We start from the raw sequence: 23427 nt of genomic DNA, 5'->3' as shown, positions 1-23427 counted from the left end.
ATCTGGAGTACTGTGTCCAGTTTAGGGCCCCACACTACAAGAAAGATGTGGATAAATTGGAGAGAGTCCAGCGAAGGGCAACAAAAATGATTAGGGGTCTGGAACACATGAGTTATGAGGAGAGGCTGAGGGAACTGGGATTGTTTAGTCTGCAGAAGAGAAGAATGAGGGGGGATTTGATAGCTGCTTTCAACTACCTGAGAGGTAGTTCCAGAGAGGATGGTTCTAGACTATTCTCAGTGGTGGAAGAGGACAGGACAAGGAGTAATGGTCTCAAGTTGCAGTGGGGGAGGTTCAGGTTGGATATTAGGAAAAACTTTTTCACTAGGAGGGTGGTGAAACACTGGAATGCGTTGCCTAGGGAGGTGGTGGAATCTCCTTCCTTAGACGTTTTTAAGGTCAGGCTTGACAAAGCCCTGGCTGGGATGATTTAATTGGGTATGGGTCCTGCTTTTGAGCAGGGGGTTGGACTAGATGACCTCCTGAGGTCCCTTCCAACCCTGATATTCTATGATTCTATGAAGCTCCTCCACTCTCGTGTGTTTCTGGCAAGGCTTTCAATGGTTCCCCAGCTGTGTTCCAAGTTTTTTCAGCTCAGCTTCCACAGCTCTTCACCATGTTGTTTTTGAGCAGCCTCATTTTCGCTTGCATTCAGGTGTCCATCTTAATGCTATTCTGGTGATGGAACCGGTTTCCATCTGAAGCACATGGCGAATCTGTCTCCAACGCCTCCTGGTAATGATGGTGCTCATAGCTTCTTGGCTGCACTGTGTGGATAGGTCTTGGTCTGAGATTGTTCTGAGCCAAAAGACATGGAGGATTTTTCTGAGGTTGTATGGAATGAAGACAGTTTCAACATGTCAAAAGCCGAACCAGCCCAGTAGTATCTTCTTATTAAAGGATGCCTCTGTAGGGGAATGGACACTTAACTTTGCAAGTCTTCCTTTGATGAGGCTCATACACTTTTCCCCCATTGCTCCTAGATGCCTACATATTGACTGGTCATTGTCATAGACAGTTTATTGGACTCAAATTGCTGGTCTGATCCTATGTGGCCATGTTTGTGGTTTTCGTTCAGACACACCACTGACAGAGCTGTCAAAGTGAACTACAAGGATGTGTATGCTGAGATTTTGGAAATTTGTTTTCCAGGTATGTGCTTCTCCCCTCCAGACAGCCATGTCTGTTTTGACCCTGGGTGGGCAATTCTCTGCATTGGCTTCAAAAGCTGTTCTTCATTTGAACAGGGGATATAAATCCTTTGGAGGAGTGTCCAGTTTGAACTAGCCTGTTCGTCTGGTCACTAATTGGTCGTGTTACCTATTGCATGGGTATTGGTGTGTAACTTGCGACCTGAGCCTTGCTGTGACTTTGGGTGCTGAGGAACACCCAATGTTCCTAAGGAGTCACCCATCCAAGTACTAATCAGCATGAGCCTGTTTACCTTCTGAGAGCAGACTGTCCTGAAGAAAATCCAGAATAGCTGGGTATCAGGGTTCTTGGGGTTTTTGTTTTCCCTTGATACCACAAGATAAACTTTATCCAGATTCAGGTTAGATCTTTCGTGTTCAAGCTTCTTGAAGAAGAGTAAATTCCCTGTCACTTTGGAGAACAGTGCAAGCCTGATTAATAGTTCTGGCCTAACAGCCAAGCTGTCAAGTGTAAATGGGCTGAATGGGGGATAGGACCTTGGTAAAGGATGTCTGGTCTCATTTCTAGATGCAGTGGAGGGAGGGGTTTCTAACATTATGTCTATTAGGTCAAAAACCATGTTCTCCTTGGCTAGTGCGCAGCTAGATCTATCACAAGAAAACAAATCAAAATTGAAGTTATACAGAAGACTCTCAACTCCAGTCTTACAAACGACCAGTTTTATATGAGCAAGTTGACATGCCTTCATATTGATGCCTTCGAAGCACTGGAAATGCCTTTGCAGTGGTTTGAAGGCAAGAAGAAAGCAATGCAGAGCATCATAACGCAACTTACGTTACGTATGTACAGTGATTTAGAGGTGTTCTATTTTTATGAACTACTCACTGTAGGCCGCACTAACAGCATAGGGTGCGTAGAGAGAGTGCAGCCTAAGGGTGAACTTTGCGGATCTGCACATGTGCAGAAGGGACTCCTGGCCAGAGAAGGGCGGGTCTCCAGGACCTGTTATGGTTGTTACTGCCTAGCACCAGTTTTTTATCTTACCAAGCAACAGTTTCTGATTTCGTAACCTGTTTTCCTGTACTGACTGGTCAACTGATAATACATATATATATTGTACATTATTATCAGTTCTTTGGCAAGCAATCTGGCTAAGGGTGTGTGTGTGTTTGCCCTACCGTGATTCTGCCTGACCAACAGAGCTCCAGTGCTTATGGCTTTACTTTCTTTTTTTAATAAAGTTTATTATTTAAACTACTCACTGAGGACTCCAGAATTTGGATATTGGACCAGGCAGGTAGCAGGAGGAACCCACAAAGTGGTATTAGTGCCACAAAAGGGAAAGGCCTAGCAGAGTGTGCCCCAACACTCAATCCCCAGTACAATAAGGGGTCTACCGTAAAACAAAATGGTCAAGAGAAACTGCACCATCAACTGTTCCATTGCCAAAGGGAGAAAATCTAGTGGCCTGCACTGATGGGAGTCTCCAGCAACAACTGACCACCTCTGAACTCCATCAATGGGCAGCCTTAACCCATTAGTGATAAATGAGGAGAGAAGCTGTGCAACTGAAGGACAATATTAAAGATTCCATAATTGATTGTTACATGGTACTAATTCAGATTTAGTTACTCTCCATAGGAAGTTAAGTGTTCTCTCAACACTCTCTGCACTATATTACATACTATAAACAATCATAATTTAGGGAACCTTCTGCTGCCCTCTTACACCTAAGAAGCATCACTTACCTTCTAAAGACTCCCTCCACGCCAGTGATACCCATCCCATCCACAATGTCTCTGGTTAACCTAAAGGGAACAGTTTCTGGTGTGGGAAGGATTTTGCCCTGTTCAAAAGCAACCCCTGAAGTAAGAGATATAGTGAAATGTTACAAAAATGTTTAGGAAAAGAAAATTGAAAGCTTTTTTTTTTTTACTTTTCCTCTTACCTAGGTCTATGTGCACCAATTCTGCAGTTTGCTCATCTATCAGGATATTCTGTACATGTCTATCTCCAAGCCCAAGTATGTAACCAACTGAAAAGAGATTATCTCAAAATGAAACTATCTGTATGTAATCATGATTTGTAAAGCTATTTTAAATTTTAGTGTACGTGATTGCTCCTTAGTGTACATGATTACGCCCACACATTCACCTTTGTAAAAATGTTGAAAATTCTAATAGAACATATTCATAGAATAAGCTTGATTTATGTAAACAAGTTAAAAAGAGAAAAATAATACATACAGTTCTATATGTATACATGTAGCTCCAGTATAGAATACCAAATGTCATACAATACGTTTGCAAACGAAGAGATGGAATTAGATAAAATAGGTGAAAATGTCTGCTGATGTAAATGCGCACAGCTCTATTTCAGAGGAATTCTTCCCATTTGCATCAGCAGACAATTTAGCCCTATGACTTCATAAAACCAGTCCAAGTAAGAAAGTAGATTCATGGTAAAATAAAGAACAAGTCAAAAATATTTAATATGCAGTAGAACTCTCACATCTGGATTTTGCTAATCTATAAATTTTATAAATACGTACAAAAGAAGCAATCTTTCCTCACTTTTCAGCAAAACCATTTGATAGGAGATGCTGTAGTGAGTGACTACTAGCAAAGTTTCATATTTTTACAAAACAGTATTTCATAAGTTCATTCTGGCATATAATAAATAACAACTACAATTGTCAAAACAAATGTACAACATGCATTTTGTGATGCATTATCTTTTTCTTATTAGCTGACAACGAACCCACTAATTTGTTAAATTCAGTCATTCACAAATAAGTCTCCGGGTCATATGTCAATCAGTAGATTCTACTGTACTTTATATAACAAATTGAATTCAAAGTATGGACATCATCTTCGTGTGTGAAAAAGTATGAAAGACTGGTTCTGTATAGGGCTGTGTACACCACTTAAACTGCATGTTGAGGTCTTAAACATGTCATTGGGCTGTGTGCAGGTCTACTGAACAGGAATTTACCCTAAGAGAAGGCATACATGCTAGCCATCACCTTCAGCCCCCAACTAAAACCTCTCCAACTCATCATAAAGAATCTACAACCTATTCTGAAGGACGACCCACCACTCTCACAGATCTTGGGAGACAGGCCAGTCCTTGCTTACACACAGCCCCCCAATCTGAAGCAAATACTCACCAGCAACCACACACCACACAACAAAAACGCTAACCAAGGAACCTATCCTTGCAACAAAGCCCCTTGCCAACTGTGTCCACATATCTATTCAGGGGACACCATCATAGGGCCTAATCACATCAGCCACGCTATCAGAGGCTCGTTCACCTGCGCATCTACCAATGTGATATATGCCATCATGTGCCAGCAATGCCCCTCTGCCATGTACATTGGCCAAACTGGACAGTCTCTACATAAAAGAATAAATGGACACAAATCAGACGTCAAGAATTATAACATTCAAAAACCAGTTGGAGAACACTTCTATCTCTTTGGTCACTCGATTACAGACCTAAAAGTGGCAATTCTTCAACAAAAAAACTTCAAAAACAGACTCCAAGGAGAGACTGCTGAATTGGAATTAATTTGCAATCTGGACACTATTAAATTAGGCTTGAATAAAGACTGGGAGTGGATGTGTCATTACACAAAGTAAAACTATTTCTCTATGTTTATTTCCCCCCACACTGTTCCTCACATGTTCTTGTCAACTGTTAGAAATGGCCCACCTTGATTATCACTACAAAAGGATTTTTTTTCTCTCCTGCTAGTAATAGCTCGCCTTACCTGATCATTCTCGTTACAGTGTGTATGGTAACACCCATCGTTTCATGTTCTCTGTGTATATAAAATCTCCCCACTGTATTTTCCACTGCATGCATCCGATGAAGTGAGCTGTAGCTCACGAAAGCTCATACTCAAATAAATTTTTTAGTCTCTAAGGTGCCACAAGTACTCCTTTTCTTTTTGCAGATACAGACTAACTACTGGCTGCTACTCTGAAACATGCTCAGTATGTTCATCTTATATTAAATAGGGATTCTTGCCATGTTGTTTAGACCGAAGATAGAGCCTACTTTAACACTATTGGATGTCTTCCAGAACCTAAATATTTATTTTAACCCCAGAACTCAATTATCCAGGAGTTAAGAAAAAAAAATCAATTTTATGGAACCTTATTAAAACCCACTTTTTGCATTTCCCTGTTAACTGCAGCAGCCGTTAGGTAATTGAGTGTTTGACTGAAAATATATTTTAAATCTTGTAGGACTTAAAAAAAACCTTATAAAAAGCAAAACAGCAATGTTTGATACAGTCTTTCTAGTGAGACGAATGGAATCAGTGTTTCAATAAACTGGGTGCTGGAAGGCATCATTTAAAAAAACCAAAACACCTGTTTTTGTTATTCTTTATTTCCCACCCAATATGTCTTAGCTTAATTGCTGTTACCGTAAAATGTTCTAATCTCCTTGTTTATAGTTATGCTAGTTTATACCAACATTAGGTTTGAAAATATATTCTCTTGAAAAGAATGATAGCAGTTGCTTTACATACCAATAGATGATGTAGCTACACTGCGAGTATATGCCAATCGTTTCTCAAACCAAACAGCTGGGTCCAAGAATTTTTCCATGCAGAAATAGCGAAACACAGGTTGAAAATTCTGGCAAACGTCCATAAAGATGTTGTATTTCTCTTCAGAATGCTGTTTTTGTGCATCCTTTAAACAAACCACAAATAAATTAGACATGTTTTCACTCATTAACTAGTTTGGATGGAGCCTACTCCAATCTTTGGAAAGAAATACACGATGTTCTACTCCCATATCAAATGCTCTCTCTCTAACACAGATACACAATCTTGTAGCTGTGATAAAACTTCTTTGTATTCATGTTAATAATTATATTATTTTCTAGTTTTCATAAACTACTGTGTTCTCTCATTATCATGAGAAACACTGACAAATGTAAATTAATTCTGCAAAATATGGCATGCCCTGTTCGGCTTCCACAAAGGGTCCATTTTGAACTTCAACTGAGCTTTGATAATGGAAGGGATCATCACATGATGCTATTGGAGATCCAACTACAGTTTGTTCCTTCTTATGCCAAGTTTTTACTTTATAATTTAGACTTTTAGTAATTAACCTCAGGTTATTGTCATATAAACCTGGAGACCTCGTTAAGTAGTTCTATTTCATTGCCTATATTCTCAGTTTTTAATATTGTGCTTATAAACAGAAATTTATTCATTAACACAATACTTTATTTTTTTTAAAAGGTCAAAACTCTAAAGAATCTCTGCACAACACTAAATGAGCAAGATTTTTTGCTATTGTGACTCACCATCATAGTCTTTTGGCAGTGAATACTGCTGTAGTCTTTTGGCCTGTATCTCCTGTGAGCGCCCTCTTCAGGATTCACAAGGAATTCACCGATGGGAGCTGTCCCTGAGCACCACTCCAGGACACCACTTCTCTGAGAAAGGGGGACCACCTGGGAAAAGAATACCAACACCACAAACATAACATGTATCTCTTAAAAAGGCATGTGTATTGGAGTAGACTGTACAATTGAGTTCAACATACCTTGTTATGACCCAGCGTACTTGGGGCAGCCCTCACTGGAAATACCAAGGTCAGGACAGGCTGCAAAAGGGAGAGCAGATACTCCCAAGACTGGTGGGTAACACTGAAGTTAAACTCCTCAACCAGTCACAAACTGTGCTTCTGATTCCCCACATTGGTTATCAAGAAGCAAAAAATAAATCACATAGCCTCCTTTACTGCATCCCAATTCTCTGTTTCCCAATCAGCACCTAGTGCTCACCTAGGTCCAGTACAGTGAGAAGTTATTTTAAAAAACCTCTGCTCATATAGACAAAATGTTCTTCTGACCCCAAAGGGTCAGCCACGTCACCAGGTCAGCATAGGTTTGGATCTTACACAAAATACCACGCTGACAGCCAGTCCTTTAGTGTCTAAAACTAAAGATTTATAATAAAGAAAAAAGAAAGAACAAGAGAGATGTTAAATGGTAAAACAGTCACATACATAAAAAGAGGTCAGAAGCAGGACTGAAGACAAAATGGAGAAGATGCAGCTGCCTTTTATCGTCTTTTGCCATGTGGCTTTGTTTCAAACACAAGCTTGTGCCATACAGCATCACACTTGTTTTTATACAGCTTTTTCTAAGCACAACTGGAAGACCTCATTTTAGCAAAAGAAACTGCTAGGGAACCATTCACAGCTATTACTAATACTTCAATACAACATAATTACCCTGCTGAGTTTCCATGTTTGGTCAGGTAGTAAAATGATGCAATGATTACTAATAGTTCAACACAAACTTCATAAGATTATTACAAGCAGTTGCTCGGATTAAGATATCATGTAACAATTGCAATGAGCATATGTGAAATTGGAGATACTAGATGACCACAGTGGTACCTTCTGACCTATCAACCAGTTTTTAAACCATTATCAAATCTCACAAATTTAGTCTGTTCACTAGTACCTGGCAATAGATGTCCATATCACAATTGGCTCTAACTGCCCCCTCCTTGTTGGTAGCCTTAGCAGACTGAATTGGTAAGGAGACTAAACAATCCTCTGGCTATTGAGTGGTGGGTATTTCTTTTAGTTTTGATTCCTTCCTACTCCTTTGTTTTTTGTACATCTTCTGTCTTCTTGTCCTTGTTGTTTATTGCTGATGGATTATGAAAGACTCGAAATCTCAAAGTAAAGAGGGGGTTTGTGTTTTCATGATGATATTTTCCATTTATACATTTAAAAACCTTATTAACACCTTTTCCTTCCTCCCTGTCCTCCTTCATTTTGCATGTTTACAAAATATACCAAGTTTGTTTGAAGACTATTTAAGCAAGACAGAGTGAAATCCACCTATGAGTTCTTGAAAGTATTATAGGATACATAAATAATTAGGATAAATCACTTCACAGACTGAAACACACAGCTCCAATTTGTCAAAGACAAAGCTCATTCAACTTTCATTTAAAAAAATTATCAGCTCATTTTAACTCTTTTTATAATAGGTTTGTACACACCATACACATTAAAGGGAAGAAAAAGGGGAAAAACTTATGTCCAAACTAATTTTCTATATCCAGAAATATTAAATTCATTCTTTGTCTCATCAAATACAGTTCTGACTTTCAGATCCTGCATTTGCAGATTTAGGATTGGGCTTCTGGACTCAGTTGAACTTGTAAGGGATCCTACAAGACTGAAATTAAAGAGAAATCTTAAATGATCTTGTGTGCTGAAGCCTAATGGTCAGCAGCTTACAACTGAGTGGCAGTACATGGCTTTCTCATTTTACTGTTCCAAGTCTGTACAAAGAAAGCTTCCAAGAGTATTTAAATAGACATCAGGGCACCAAATAATTTTTCTGTGGACTTTTATCGTTTGTGGAAAATTAAATGGTAGCCTTTGTTTTATCTGAACTCTTCCCCACCTGAGGACATAGTTAATTTCTTGACAACATACAGTACTTTTAGCTAGCTTTTGGGTTATAGAGATAAAAGAAGAGAGTAAAATTGTCACACTACACAAGTGCCATTTATCACAACTCTGCTGCAGCAGCTGCTGGAGGCTACCTTATATCTTCGGATGGTGAGTTTTCTTTTTCTGGTTTCAGTGTTTTGCTGGAGCAGTGTATTGCACATCTGGAAAACCTGCTGCATGACAGCATCCTGTCTCAGGTCATCCCGGCCCTTTAGAAGAAATACAAAAAGCAATTAAAGGACAATACTTCTAACATCCAACTTCCTCTTTATTGCAATAAAGGTGCTCTTAGAAGACCAACAGCATCCATAAAACATAAAAATTAAATGTTCTCCTATCCACCCAAGTCAAGCTATGCAAATGTAATTAATACTTGGTTTTGTAGTACACTTCAGAAGCTTGAAAATAAAGTTGATCTACCAGTTTTTATTCCTTCTTCCCATGTCAAACATTTTCTTTTTGATTTTTAGGGTTTCCAAAACCTATGTAACTTACTTACGTTAGCATGCTTTTAAAGATCTCATTTTATTCAACGTTACACCCTATCCCATAGTTAGCCATAAGGACTGCAGAGTGCAGCTTTTCCAGGGGTCTCAGAGTACTACAACTGCAACACAGTCCTAGTTACCACTGCCAGAGATCTGTAAAACCCACATTTCCCAAGAGTAGTGCTATATCACTGTGCAATCAGATGGGCTAGAAATGAAGCTGGTTGAACTAATGCAGTCACTATTTTTAAAGCCCCTTGGGAATGTATAAATGGAGTTAGAGATCATTAATCAAATCAATCCATTCTAAAGTAACTTTTCTAGACTCTTGTAAATATGTTTGAAATTTCAAAGTCTCTGCTTTTAAATTCTCTCCAACTAGTAATCCTTTTATTTCTAAGAAAAACAAGACTAAGCACTTAGAATAAAGAGGGCTGGACTAGATGTTCTCCTAAGGTCTCTTCCAACTCTAATCTTCTACGATTCTATCCAAATAATTCTATACCAACAAGCATGAACTTCTGAGCACATCTTTGCTTAGCAGTGTGAAAATAAAGTGCTTTATTTTAATACACACTCCAGCCACTAGAAGGAACATAAATAATCACACACTTCAGCAGGTCTCATATTCTATCCAGTACTGGGCAATAGTACATGTCCATATTGTAGGAGGACGGATATATACAAATTAGTATATTCTATAGATACTTAGTGATTTCCTTTTCAAAATACTTGTACAAACACACACACTCAAAATAACCCGTACTGGGGAAACAGACAGAGATCTTAAGTGATGCACCCAAGCACATAGGAGGAGTCTGCTAGAGAGCTGGGATGAGAACTTAAAGAGCTTCAGGCTTTCATTCCTGTACTCAGATCACAACTTTCTCCATAGCCCTGATTTTTAAAGGTATTTGGGCATTGTAATGCCTAACTGACCTAGGAGCCTAACTCTCATTTTCAAAGGGTGACATAGGCAAGTCTCGTTGAAGTCAGTGGGACTTAGGCTCCTAAATGCTTATGTCACTTTTGAAAATGAGTGAGGCTCCTAAGTCAGTTAGGCATTGAAACACTTAGCAAAGCAACACTTAATACTTTTAAAAATTTGGCTCCATGTCTATGATTTGTAGAAACAGGACACTGCCTTCTGGCAACTACATCATATACAGCTCACCTTGACAAGTTGCCTCCTCTCTTTTCCATCTGATCCTATACAATCTATTATTTTAGGCAGATTCAGGCCTCCTGCTAAGCGAAACTCTGGCTTGAATGACCTTATTGTCACCAAATTTTCATATTTTCCAGTAGGGTCCACCTGAAATTATAATTAAAAATTACTATAAAATATCAGATTCATTACACTGAAGAAAAATGTTTCATTATCTATAAACCTGAAGCTTTACAAACTTCATTAGCAGCCTTTAAACAATGCAAGATTGTTACTATAGGATATCTGTAGTCTCCCAAGGTCAAGTAGTTTATTAATCATACTAGCACTAAAAATAAGCATATAAAAACCTAATGAAACAATATCTATATTAAGAGATGAATATACAATATCACAAATATATACCAAAATCTATTGAAAAATATACAAATATGTAAACGTGTACTCATAAGCACATACATAAACGCAACAAAGGTGGGGAAAGAGGGTATTTAAAGCAAAGAAAAAAAAAGCAAAGGACCACACACCTTGACTTCCATTGAGAAGGAATGGATGCATATTAAATTGTAAATATATCTCAACTTTATTCACCTTAATTTCCATGGTGGGAACAACAACATCCTCCAAGTTCTTTAGTTTAGTAATAGGCTGGCCAGCAGGAATACTTATGCCTTCTGCAGTGAAAATCAATGCATTATTTTAAATCAAGAACTGCAGTTCACACTTATCAGTTTTACCCTTGTTTTCCCCCAAAAGGTTGCTCAGTCTGGGTCCTGAACCCAATATCTGAGTGAGGGAAAGGGCAGCTACTCTCATAAGCAGTCCTTGGGCCCTTTCATCTAAGGAGCCAGACTGAGGTAATGAAAACACTTCCCTCACAGTCAGGAGCAATGGAAGCTCCCTGAAAGTAGGGGGCCACCAGTGGCCGAACCATGGCCCCACCCCCCAAGCCGCCACCCTCATGCTGCCCCTTCTCTGCAAGCACATGTGCTCATGCCGCCTCACCCACCTGACGCCCCATCCTGCCCCTTCCCCCCAAGTCTCTGCCCCCGTGCTGCCCCTTCCCCGAGACCCCGCCCTCGTGCCGCCACTCCCCCCCAGACCTCATCCCCACTCCATCCCTCCTCACAACACCCCGGCCTCCGCTCGTTCCTCTCTCCCCCTCCCTTGTTGCTTGCCCCTACGGCCAGTAAAAAGGGATGGGGTCATGACCCCCAGGCCTCCCCTGTTCCAGTGCCCTTGCTCCCAGTAGCACTAGGAATTCTCTGCAGGTCTCATATCCAAGAACCACTCCAGCTGAACCTCACAGTGCAAGTTGTTTCATGAGACTTCTAAACCAGAGTAGGTCTTATATTTAATACAATTAGGACATAGTAGCAGTACAGCAGCCCATCTGCATTTTGGTAATAATACTTAATATTTAAATAGCAACTTTCATCCAAGGATCTCAAGAAAACAATAGTTAACTGACCTATCCCCACCTTATGCAGTGTCATGCCTATTTTACAGCTGGGGGAACTGAAGGCTAGAGAGACTCAGTGACCGCCCCAAGATAAGGCAATGGTAGAGCTGGGAGTAAAGCTTAGTAATTGTAACTCTAAATACATTGCCTAACTACTGACCAAGAAGCCCTCTTTTCAAATACTTACTTCTTTGAGATTTCCATGGAGTGGCATCCAGATTTGCTAATGTGATGTATGCATCACAAAGTGCCTCAACACCTCTAACCATTTGAGGTCTCCTACTTTTTATGATGTTAATTATCTTGCTGGCAGCCTCCATTCGATCCTACAGAACAAAACAAACAAACAAAAACCCAAACACGATGAAGTGAGCTGTAGCTCACGACAGCTTATGCTCAAATAAATTGGTTAGTCTCTAAGGTGCTACAAGTACTCCTTTTGTTTTTACGAATACAGACTAACACAGCTGCTACTCTGAAACCTGACATTTTGCAAGTTACTTCTTGTCAGATCAAAGACACACTGTATATTGCCATCAAGTAGAACTGAAGCTATCCTGTGAAAACAGAGGAAACACAAGTACTGAATACCCTCTGCAATACAAACCTGGATTAATATAAATGCTAATTCAGTGTTTTCCAACCTGGGGTGGGAAGAACAGTGAACTATTTGTGGGAGTGGGTATATCCAAACAATGTGGAGAAGGAGTGAGGCTGCGAAAGCTGCAGGACACCAGATCCACTCTCCATCCTCCTGCAAACATGGGGCAAATAAAGGGGTTGTTGGCTCTTGGAAATCCACCCACCATCCCCTTTCCTGCTTCTGCTATTGTCCCTAATGTAGCTGGCTGGGGGAGCAGCTCACATGTACAAGGCTGAAGGCTCAAGCGGCTTGCCCACCCAAGCTTCCCTTCTCTGCTTCCAACTTTGTGGCACTTTGCTCAACTTATCACACCACCAATGGGAGCCCCAAACCGCAGCTACACGTAGACTACTGACGAGTTGGGGAAAGGGATCAGAACTATCAGAGAAGAGGAGAAAAGCCAGCGACAAATATGGAAAAAAGATAAGGAAACCCTCCCAGAAAAGACAACGGGAAATGGACAGAATAAAGGAGAGAAGCCAGAAAACTATGAGAGGTCAACAGTGTGAGGGGACAAAGAAAGTGCCCAAAGAGCACCACAGAGGGGCTCCAATAATGAAAGGCTGAGAAAATCACCATAATCATAGCAATGATAATTATCAACCAAAACAATAATAATGCTAACTTAAAAAAGAAGCCATGATATAATGTTACAAGTCATTACGGTTTATAGCACTAACGTTACTCTTTTTCTCTGGGAAAGAAATAAAGATATTAGAACCATGTTGCACAAACCCAAATACTTTTATCTTACAGATTTACATTAAACACTCACTTAACATTAAAACAGAAAAAACTTTGGTCATTATCGACTTCTCACTTATAAACCCGCTCAAGCTCTTGATGCAGCTAAAATGTCTTTACAATATCTCACAGGGTGAAAAATCCAAAAAAAATTTCCTTTATGACACTCTTGTAATAGCTGATTTGAATAACAACTGTCAAGGCTGGTAGGTCCCCAATGTCCATAATTACAAGTTTTGATTTTAAAAATCAATATTTAATTTTTCCCCATTCTTCCTCACCCCACCAAAAAAATCAAGTAAATGAAACTCTGCACTATAACATCCTTTTAAAGTAAATTAACTTTTTGACATTATGATACTAAATGTGATTCATAACCCAGAACTATGTGATTCATAAACAAAATTCAGTTTGATTTGAGTACCATATCTAGCTGGGAGATTTCTTTCGGTACATTTTTTGTTAGTCTGTTTCTTCTTATTGCCTCTGATTTTGCCAAGAGTTCATCCTTGTTGGCATTTGCCAAAGCCAATACTATAAACAAAGTATGATGTGGATGATCCAGTGAAATTCTAGATATTAGCTGTCAAGAAATATAACAAAAGTCAGTTATTAAAGATATTATAAAAATTAAAATGAATTACAAATCAGAGCAGTTAACTAAGATTTTAAACTAAGAAGCAAATGTTCAATAAAACACTATTCAACTCTTTCATATTATAATCAACATAGAAAGGACTGAACTTTTTTTTTTAACCTTTCATGGTCCTTTACAGACAAAAATAAAGTAACACCATAGCTAAGTCTGTATTTTGATGTCTGTACTATATAAAGTATGTTTTTAATACAATGGTCTGATTATTCTAAGAAGACTCCTAAATCAGTGAAAAGAATTGGCAGAACAAAAACCAAGTTTTACATTTCAAGTTTGCTACATCTCATTCTGTAATGGAATAGTTTAGGCTACATGACTCAGTCAAGACAGAATTGTGCTAAAGAAGATGCATGTTCTCTTTAGGAGTTTTAACATAAGTAAGATGCATCTCTGTACCATTAATCTAATCACAATACTTATGATTTAGTATTGATTACATTATTTAAAACTTCATGAAATCCTAGACAGCCCATGATCTTGGTTCCCATTCGAGCAGCCAGCTGGTACATCAGAGGCAAAAACTTGTATGACGGAATCTTCTCTGCATCTGTCTGTTGAAAAATAAATCAGATGTAACGCAGCAATGCACATAAAAGAGATCACAAACACAAATCAGTAGATAAGCACCAGTGGGTATGTACTGACATTTTAAAAACATTTTAAAAACATTTACTGGCTGCCCTAGTGGCAGCATGCTGCACGCCACTCCCTCCTCACTAGTCGCTCGCTGGGTGCCACAAGTCCCAGTGCTTGCAGCTTGATCAGTATGCAGCAGCACAACCGCTCATGGGTTTGAGCTATCAGGATCATACTCAGCCAGCTTTGCTATTAAGTAGCAAATTCAGTTCAAAGTAGCCTTACTGGTTTATAAAACTCTGAGTGGGACTGACCCTGATTATATGAAAGACCTCTTCATTCAGTCACTGCCTGATGGCTTTTTATTATTATTATTAAAAGTGCTATTATTGTTATTTTATTACAGCAGTGCTTAGATGCCTCAATTAAGATTGAGGCCCCACGGGTCTGGGTACTATAAAAATGGATGGTAAGACAGTCCCCAACCGGGAAAGCTTACAATATAATTTAAAACAAGAAACAACGTAAGTGTATTAAAAAACATATAAAGGAAAGAAGGGAGGACAAGGATGCCTGTAAAAGGAACACATGATTACATAGACCTATTCAATTGTTCCAAGTAATTCTAGTTTTTAAAAATTAATTATAAGACAGAGAAAAGAAATAAGCTAGATATCAGCAACCACTACTGGCAACGTGTTTAACCCTTATCACTTAGGTATTTCCTCCAGGTATCATGGTAGATGCTTACAATCTAAATTAGGCATAACACAGCAAAGAATGAGAAAGGGAAGGGTAAAAGGTAAGGGAAAGACAAGGGTACAACAGTGAAAGATCAAGAGATGTGCTTAATGTTATGGACACTTTTGCTAACTTTTGTTATTGAAAATGTAGGGGACAGAAACAGAAAAGAGGACCAAGTTGCAGTGGGGGAGGTTTAGGTTGGATATTAGGAAAAACTTTTTCACTAGGAGGGTGGTGAAACACTGGAATGCGTTACCTAGGGAGGTGGTAGAATCTCCTTCCTTAGAAGTTTTTAAGATCAGGCTTGACAGAGCCTTGGCTGGGATGATTTAATTGGGGATGGGTCCTGCTTTTGAGCAGGGGGTTGGACTTGATGACCTTCTGGGGTCCCTTCCAACCCTGATATTCTATGATTCTATGACCACAGTTAATGATGAAGGGTGATAAATGAGCAGTACATAAAGTGAGAGTTGAGGAAAGACTGAAGAAGGCTGGTGTACGGGTCATGTGCCAGACTCCAGGCATATGGGCATCTTGAGACAGTGTGTAGAGTAGCTAATGGAAGGAGGCAGATGGAGAAAGCAAATAAGTGAGCTGTTTTGGAAGAGTGCAGTTCAGGACATAGTCATTAAGATACAAATGAGAGACGAGAGGTGGACACACTGGCAGAGCCGTGCAGGTCCTAGCATGTGAAAATGAGGAATCTGAATTTGATTTTCATGTAGAATCAAAAGGATAAGAAAAAAGTAAGAGCAGAAACTTACCTTCATCATTCCATTGACTTCAAAAACTCCAGAGTTCTCAAGCCAGAGGGAGCAGAGGCGGAAGATCCACATATCATGCTCTTCTCCACTAAGTAAGCAACTGATGTAGTTCTCTACCGCTTTGCATAAGAAACGTTTACGATCTTCACTCAGTGCACGAATTGCACATTCATCAAGTTCAAGCTCCCGCTGAACCTTCACCGTGTATCTGTGGATGGACATTGACCATCTGTTAAACCACTGACGGAAGGCAGGCTGGAGTTCTCTCACCTACAACTTTAAGAAATTTTCCAGCATTTTATACTTGCTTTTGTATCAGCAAAGAAAATCAAGCAATCCTTAGATCAAGTACCCTCAATGTCCTCCTCATTTGGGTACACTGGGCACCCTTGTTCTGTGATTAAAACACACTGAAAATCTAGTCCCATTTTTTCTAATGACTGGACGTGAACACACCAATGTAAAAGTGAATTTCTGGCAATAGAAACAAGCACGAAGACTTGACCCACCTCCTACAGAAAACAGAGAATCACTAAAGCTTAGAGTTTTCCCTCACTTTCCCTTCCTCTTACTAAGAATAGAAGAAAAATAGTCAGATGAACTCTAAGATTCCATCAGCTCTACTGCATGTGCAAATCCCAAATCTGGTTACACTTTGCTCTCCTCTCTGGTGCTGTATGGCAATTAGCTATAGTTACCTCCCCTCAATCTGGACACCCACCTGTTTGTCTGAACCCTGTGCTCCTTTAGGAGGCCAATTTCCTCCTTGGCTTTCTTCAGCAAAGCTTGCTTGTTTTCAAACTCTGAGGATTTCATGTAGTTCTCAATTCTTTGGTACTGAGTATCAGAGAAACGAGCTAAAGAAAGGAAAGCCTTCATCTTTCCACTCTTTAGCTCATCACTGCTGTCTCCACTGTGGCTCCCAGCAATTTCCACTGCCTAAGAGGAAAGTTACAAATATAGAAATGATAAGACTGATGATCATGTTCGCATAATAGCTATAGCTAATGTCTACTCTCATACTGCTTGATTAAACAATTATTATTATTTAATGTTTGTATATACTAGCAGATGCACATACAAAATAAAACCAATTGTGTTAAAGTATTTTTTTCCTAAGTGAATGTAATCCTCAGAAAGGACTTGGATTTTTCAGCGCTAGCAGTTGATGCCCATTTTAGTTACAGAACCAAATGGAATTCCTCCAACACTTACTATGTATTACTCATATAATAACAGTTGTCCATGGTGCTTTACAGTACAGATAAAGAAAAATTCTCTGCCATGAAGAGCTTACAGTCTAAGAAGGGCAGTCTAACAAACGAAAGACAAGGAGATGACAACACAAGATAGAAGAGAGGCTGGAGTTACAAGTGAAACAGAGATGATGGTGAAGGTATTTGGAGAATATCAGAAAAGTCAGAAGGGATAACTACAACTGAAGAGTCACAAATTAGAGGGAGTAATGAAGTGAGTGGCAAGCAATACTGGAAGCAATGAGGTGGTTGCCGAGAGAATACAAGATGAGAGATCAGTGAGAGTACAGACCATATTGAAGGCAAGATCAAGGGAGTAACCCCTACAGTGAGTGGAGGAGTACAAAAGTCAAATAATTTTACCTCCAAACAGGCTATTAAATCTAAGTTTCACTGTGGAGTCTACAAAATCATTAATAAAAAGGGTATTTGCATCGGAGATGTTATTCTAGAATATATTGAAAATCATAGTATCAATATGGAAAAAATGAATGCGGCACTGTAAAATTTACTTTGACATTTTTACAAGGTATTATATACAGAAGAATCTATTTAGTTGCATGTTTCCATGAACCACCCTACCTTTTCTAAGTATTTCTGCATGATAACTGTAGGGTTTTCCAAACATGTTTCTGCTAACCAGTTTCCACATAACCTCAGACACTCTGTGTATATCAGTCTTAGGCTCGGATCATTCTCAACCTTTGGAGAAGCACATTTTTAGAAAAAAATACCAGACTTCAACTCAAAAGTAATTTTCCATATAAGATGGTCAACCTGTAAAACCTTTTTTCCCATCTAAATACAGCAAATTAAATCAATTAGGCCCGATGTCAAGGTTACATGTTGACACACACCTGAAACCAATTTGTATCCAATTTCTTGATCATCTCCTTGAGAATACTCAGTGCTAGACTTTCTTCTTTTTTAGCCCAGAAAACCTGAGCTTCCTCCAGTTGCCACTCTGAGACTACACACATAGCTGGATTGTATTGCTTGATCTGAAACATTGCTCTTTCAGGAAGCTGAAATAGAAAAACTAAATTGTCAATTATATTTGTAAGTAATGGACACATTTCATAACAGGCTCTCCGACACCATCAGCACTTTATTTTATTTCTTTAAGACATCCCTCTTCTGCCTGCTTAGTGTTAAGAATTGTTTTGTTGGGAAGAAGGCAAGGTCTTTTTACATGTTAGAGCACAGGCATAGGCTACCCTATCATTCTGATAACCAACAAGTTTCAAAGTATAGATTCTTGAACTGAGCTTCACAAAACGTTAAATGAAGCATTAACATTTAACATTGTAATTACTGTGAGGTAATAAGACAATATGGGACAGTGAGCTGGCTTATATTCATAACCAAAAGACTGTTAAAAAAGAGGTTCAAAATGTGTTTTAATGGAGGCCAGGTAATCCACCAAAACAATATTACAATTTTGTTACAAACATTCTACACAATTCAAAAAACCCAAATGTTAGAATTCCAGGAAAGAACCGTTAAGGGCTTGGCTACACTTGTGAGTTAGAGTGCATTAAAGCATCCCCGGGTGCCCTAGCTCACTACCCGTCCACACTGGCAAGGCACGTAGAGCGCCCTGACTCCATGGCTAGAGCGCTCCTGGTACTCCACCTCGGCGAGAAGATTAACGCTTGTTGCACCTTGGCTGAAACTCCTGGGTGTCAGTGTGATCGAGGTGTTGCATTACTGCGCTCTGATCAGCCTCCGGAAACGTCCCATAATCCCTTTAAGTCAAGTGGCCACTCTTCTCATTGTTTTGAACTCACTGTAGGAATGTGGATATGCCCTTTGAAAGCTCTGTTTCTGACAGCTGGCACGCTTATCTGCTCCGAGACAAAGCAACCATTAGTGTGGAATGCTGTGACAGAGAGAGAGGCGGGGGGGGAGGGAGGAGGGGTCTGCTGCTGTCTGAACTTACAAGACAGCATGCTGACATGCTCTCAGCCCCCCCCAAAACCCATTCTCTCTTCCCCCACATACACACAACACACTGTCACACTCCACCCAACCACCCCCATTTGAAAAGCACATTGCAGCCACTTACATGCTGGGATAGCTACCATAATGCACTGCTCTCTGTGGCCGTTGCAAGAGCTGCTAATGTGGCCATGCCAGTACGCTTGTAGCTGTCAGTGTGGACAGATTGCAGCACTTTCCCTACTGCGCTCTATGAAGGCTGTTTTAACTCAAAGCACTCTACATCTGCAAGTGTAGCCATGCCCTAAGTGACCCAGCCCATTCCTGACTAACATATAATCCCTCAGCACTACTCACTTTACCCAAATATACACAGTCCCCTCAACCTTTCCCTCTAAAATTTGCAATCATATGCAAATATCAAAATAACAAATTACCAAATTATTGGAAATTGATCCCTTAAGTAGGAAATGTGGTTTTACAATCTCCTGCATATATTTTTGCAAATATTAGGGGACAAAGGTAAGGTTTTTCTATTCAGGTTCTTATAAGGCACTCAGAGTATCTGAGATTGGGTGGGCAGTGTAAATTGGGTTGATGAGGTGATAAGGGTAAGATATGAAAGATTATATAGCAATGAATCTCTTAAGCCATTCTGGAGACGCTGAGTGCTTGTTTACTCTACAAAATTAGGCTGACTTAAGTTAGGTCGACCTATAGCCATTGTAGCAATTAAATAGGCTGTTTGGTGTCCACGCTGCCATCCTCCTTCCGGGAGTGTGCATCCTCATCAGAAGCGCTTTCACTGACTGAAGTGGGGCATTGTGGGGAACTGAAAGCTGCAGGGCTCACACTTCATCTCCTGTTGGCCAGCTGGAGCTCACAACGGAAGCCCCTCACCCTGGGGCTGACAGCTGGAGCCAGAGAAAAAATGGCCTTAGTGAAATCATGGCACCAGTGAAGTCAATGGAAGCTTTGCATTTGATTTCAATGGGCCAGGATTTCACCCCCTATGTGCCTTAGAAACATTCTTAAAACAACTTCTAGAAAAATTTTAAAAAATCCTAAACTTTATAATTTCACATGCCATGTCTCATTCCAGGGTCGATATTTTCTAAGACTGGTTTTATTTCAAGGAATAAGGATATAAAGAGGATATAAAAAGTATTGCAGCATCATAATTCTGGGTCAGAGCTGTTAACCAAGCTCCATATGCACAAAATGTATAACTGGTGCTCACACGGTAGCCAGAAATAGCCCAGGTTACCTTTCACATCCTACATTGAGTTTTCAGGTCAGGCAGATGTAACTGAAAATTGAACACATTTGATTTAGAAGTCACTGGGATAAAAAAAATGGGAATTCTACAAGATGATTCATAGAGATTGACTCTTCAGAATATAATGGCACTTTAAGTGTATATATATTTGAACATGACACCAAGATGCTGATGTTGAGGAATTCTTTCTGCAACTCTATCCTGGAATGTTGGGAGAATCTATGGCGCGATGATGAAGTTTTACATCTACCCAGTGTACCAAACTGGAGTTACAAAAGTTGTAGAAACATCATTTACAGGTAAAAATTCCAGTTTTATAACATATACTGCATGGAAAGGCGTGTAATTATGAACAAAAATGTGAAGATATGCGTGTAGCATTCATAAAATATTATGTAGGTTGACTCTCTAGACAAACAATTCAATGAATAAACTTATATGGAGTATAGGAATTTAAGCATAGTTGGTCTTCAGCATTATAGTGAAAAAATTCCTTGTTAACTGGAGAAGTAAGTGTTTTTCAGACTGATTCTTGCTGGAACTACGGTAGTTACCTGAGTGTTTTTGGCAGTTCGTGCCAATTTAGACAGTTCCACTAGATGTTTGGTGAGAATGTCTTTAATACATTCTCTTTTGGAATTCTCACTTTCCTTCTCAAGAAGGATCTCCAGAATTACAGTCCGTAAGGCCATGATAGGCTCCTGGAAACCAAAGTCACTGTCCTTGAGAAGCTGGGACTGTCTCTGCCACTTCAGATAAATGTCATTCAGTTGTTTGTTAGTAACAGATCTGAAATCACAGACATTAAGAAAGGAAAATGAAAAAAGAGCTGCTATTACTTCTAACCAAATATTAATGAAATCTGAGATGTGAAGGAGCTTGTTTTACAAATCCCAGGACTATAAAACAATTGAAGTCAGTAGCTCACAATATATGGTCCAGAAAACAAAAATAGTTCATGAAACCCTTCCTGGTCATGCACAGAACAAACATCTTGAAAAGCAAGCAAGTGGAGGATAGGGATTATGAAAGGATTTTCAACATTTATAAGAAGTTACGCAAAACAGCTGATTTAAGCAAACCCAGGTTTGTGAAAGGAACATTCGGGAGGCACGACAATTCCAGTGTACATGTTCTTGAACACTTGTTTGAATTTAATTTGCTAAGTTCTAGTATGTGATAGGGCTGATAAAAAAGCTGGCAAAGGGAATCTTAATCTGTATCTACATGTACATGGCTGCATGATAGAATAAGGGTATATCTACACGTGGAGCTGTGGGTATGATTCCCAGCTTGAGCAGACATACTCACACTAGCTCTCATCAAGTTAGCATGCTAAAAATAGAACATGGCAGCAGCAGCACAAGCTATAGAAGAGTGTGTTTTATATGGCCCATATTTTTATTATACTGCATGCCTTTTAGATGTACTGTTTTATCTTGTTAGAGTATAAGCTCTTTGGGGGGTACTGTATCCTTTTTTGTGTTTATACAGCACCTAGCACATTGTGGGAGCTACTGGAAAAAAAATACTACTAAATCATTAACAAATATTAGTCCTGACAAGGTTTACAATAAACTAAAATAAAGACAGTCCATGCCCTGAAGAACTAACAGTTTAGAAGGTAAACAAATAGAAAACAGGATGCACTGGGAAATCCAGAAAAGTCCAGTATAGTGGATTTTCATAATACCACCATTCTTTTCCTGTTTTTATAAGCAGGAAAATATTTATAGAAAAAGGCCTTTATTTATAACTAGAGAACCTGCGAAGTTGCTTGTAAAGGTGGTATCTATAAAGTACATTTGTCAAAGAAGGAAAACAGAGGGACTAGCCTCTAGTTACAGGTTGCTTAAAAATAGCTGAGAGATGCAAGAACAACATCAGACTCATAGCTAGAACTGGAAGGGGAATTTAACATGAAGAAATAAAATACCTGGAGAAAAGCTGTCCTATGTTTTCCAACTCTCCAATGATCTGTAATCTGCAGAGTGTGGGATACAATGAAAACACAGACTCAAGACTGCCTTTGCACAGCTCCTCTACTTCGCTCACCCTAGGGATACAAAACAGCAATGCTAAATACCTTTATCTATTGACAATATAGTTTACATGTACAGAATAGATATCAAATATAAAGTATATAGCACCAACACATATTTTATATTTCAGTTTAGTAAGAATTTTGCATTATTATTAAAATAAAAAATTCAAGGTTTCTCCCTTAAGAATCGAAATGAAAATGCGATCAGGTTTACTGTCTCATAGCCTATATGACATTCAATTTAAAGGGACTACTCGGAAGTAACTTTCTCATCTATTAACAGGAAGGGGATGTACGCTATCAGAAGGTCATTTCTCCATAGAAAGTAACTCTATTTTTTAAAAAATTAAATTTGTCCCTTCCTCATAGAAACTTCTTGCTGCTCTCTTGAAAACTGCTGGTACTTTGGTGTAACAGGACCTGCAGAGACAAGGACTTGTTATGGCATAAAATGCCAGTAGTTTGTCTCTTCCTCCTTAGTTTGAGGATTAAGGCTTTTAATATCTATCATTATTGGACAGCATTTGCAGCCTTGCAAAGAGGTTGTTATAAATATCTCTACCAAAAAGATTACATGTGTATGTTGTTTGTGGGCACAAAAGTCACTTTACACAATTAATTCTGTCCGTGCGTCAAGCATACATGTCCCATTAACACTAACATGACTTGTATAGGCATGAAAAGGAGAATTCAGGTCAAAAATCTATAAGTCAAGTTACAGCTCAAATATCAGTCTGATTTTGTTTGTGTAATACTTTTCTACAGCTGCACAAACACAACAAGGTTTTACATACAGAATATTTATAGGCATTTGGTTTTTACCTGGCATCTTTCAGGCCTTCATGGAAAGCAGAGAATTCTCTGTCTCTTAAAGACTGCAGAGCATTATACAATGATTCATGGTAGCCTGATCTTCCCATCTCATCTCTTTAAAAAAAAAAAAGATTAAAAACAGCAAAATTATATTTAAACTTAAGGTCATCAATAATCGTTATGA

General features: G+C 39.1%; 1 protein-coding gene across 3 annotated transcripts in view; it reads right to left on the bottom strand.

Moving 5' to 3' along the window:
* The window catches only part of ATM (ATM serine/threonine kinase), a 120158-nt gene that overhangs the window by 8457 nt on the left and 88274 nt on the right, over positions 1–23427 (bottom strand). For all 3 annotated transcript variants that reach the window (XM_048844502.2, XM_048844508.2, XM_075127183.1), the window contains 17 exons: positions 23253–23357; positions 22323–22442; positions 20941–21175; positions 18024–18191; positions 17749–17868; positions 16632–16849; positions 15911–16118; positions 14264–14377; positions 13596–13754; positions 11972–12110; positions 10914–10996; positions 10329–10469; positions 8759–8875; positions 6487–6636; positions 5696–5861; positions 3101–3187; positions 2901–3015 (listed from right to left, as the gene is read on the bottom strand). In XM_048844502.2, coding sequence (XP_048700459.2) covers positions 2901–3015; positions 3101–3187; positions 5696–5861; positions 6487–6636; positions 8759–8875; positions 10329–10469; positions 10914–10996; positions 11972–12110; positions 13596–13754; positions 14264–14377; positions 15911–16118; positions 16632–16849; positions 17749–17868; positions 18024–18191; positions 20941–21175; positions 22323–22442; positions 23253–23357 — 2445 coding nt within the window. The remainder of the gene's footprint in view (positions 1–2900; positions 3016–3100; positions 3188–5695; positions 5862–6486; positions 6637–8758; positions 8876–10328; positions 10470–10913; positions 10997–11971; positions 12111–13595; positions 13755–14263; positions 14378–15910; positions 16119–16631; positions 16850–17748; positions 17869–18023; positions 18192–20940; positions 21176–22322; positions 22443–23252; positions 23358–23427) is intronic.

The sequence above is a fragment of the Caretta caretta genome, chromosome 1 (genome assembly GCF_965140235.1).
Source record: "Caretta caretta isolate rCarCar2 chromosome 1, rCarCar1.hap1, whole genome shotgun sequence".
Classification (NCBI taxonomy): Eukaryota; Metazoa; Chordata; order Testudines; family Cheloniidae; genus Caretta; species Caretta caretta.
This window is presented reverse-complemented; position numbering and strand designations above follow the sequence as displayed.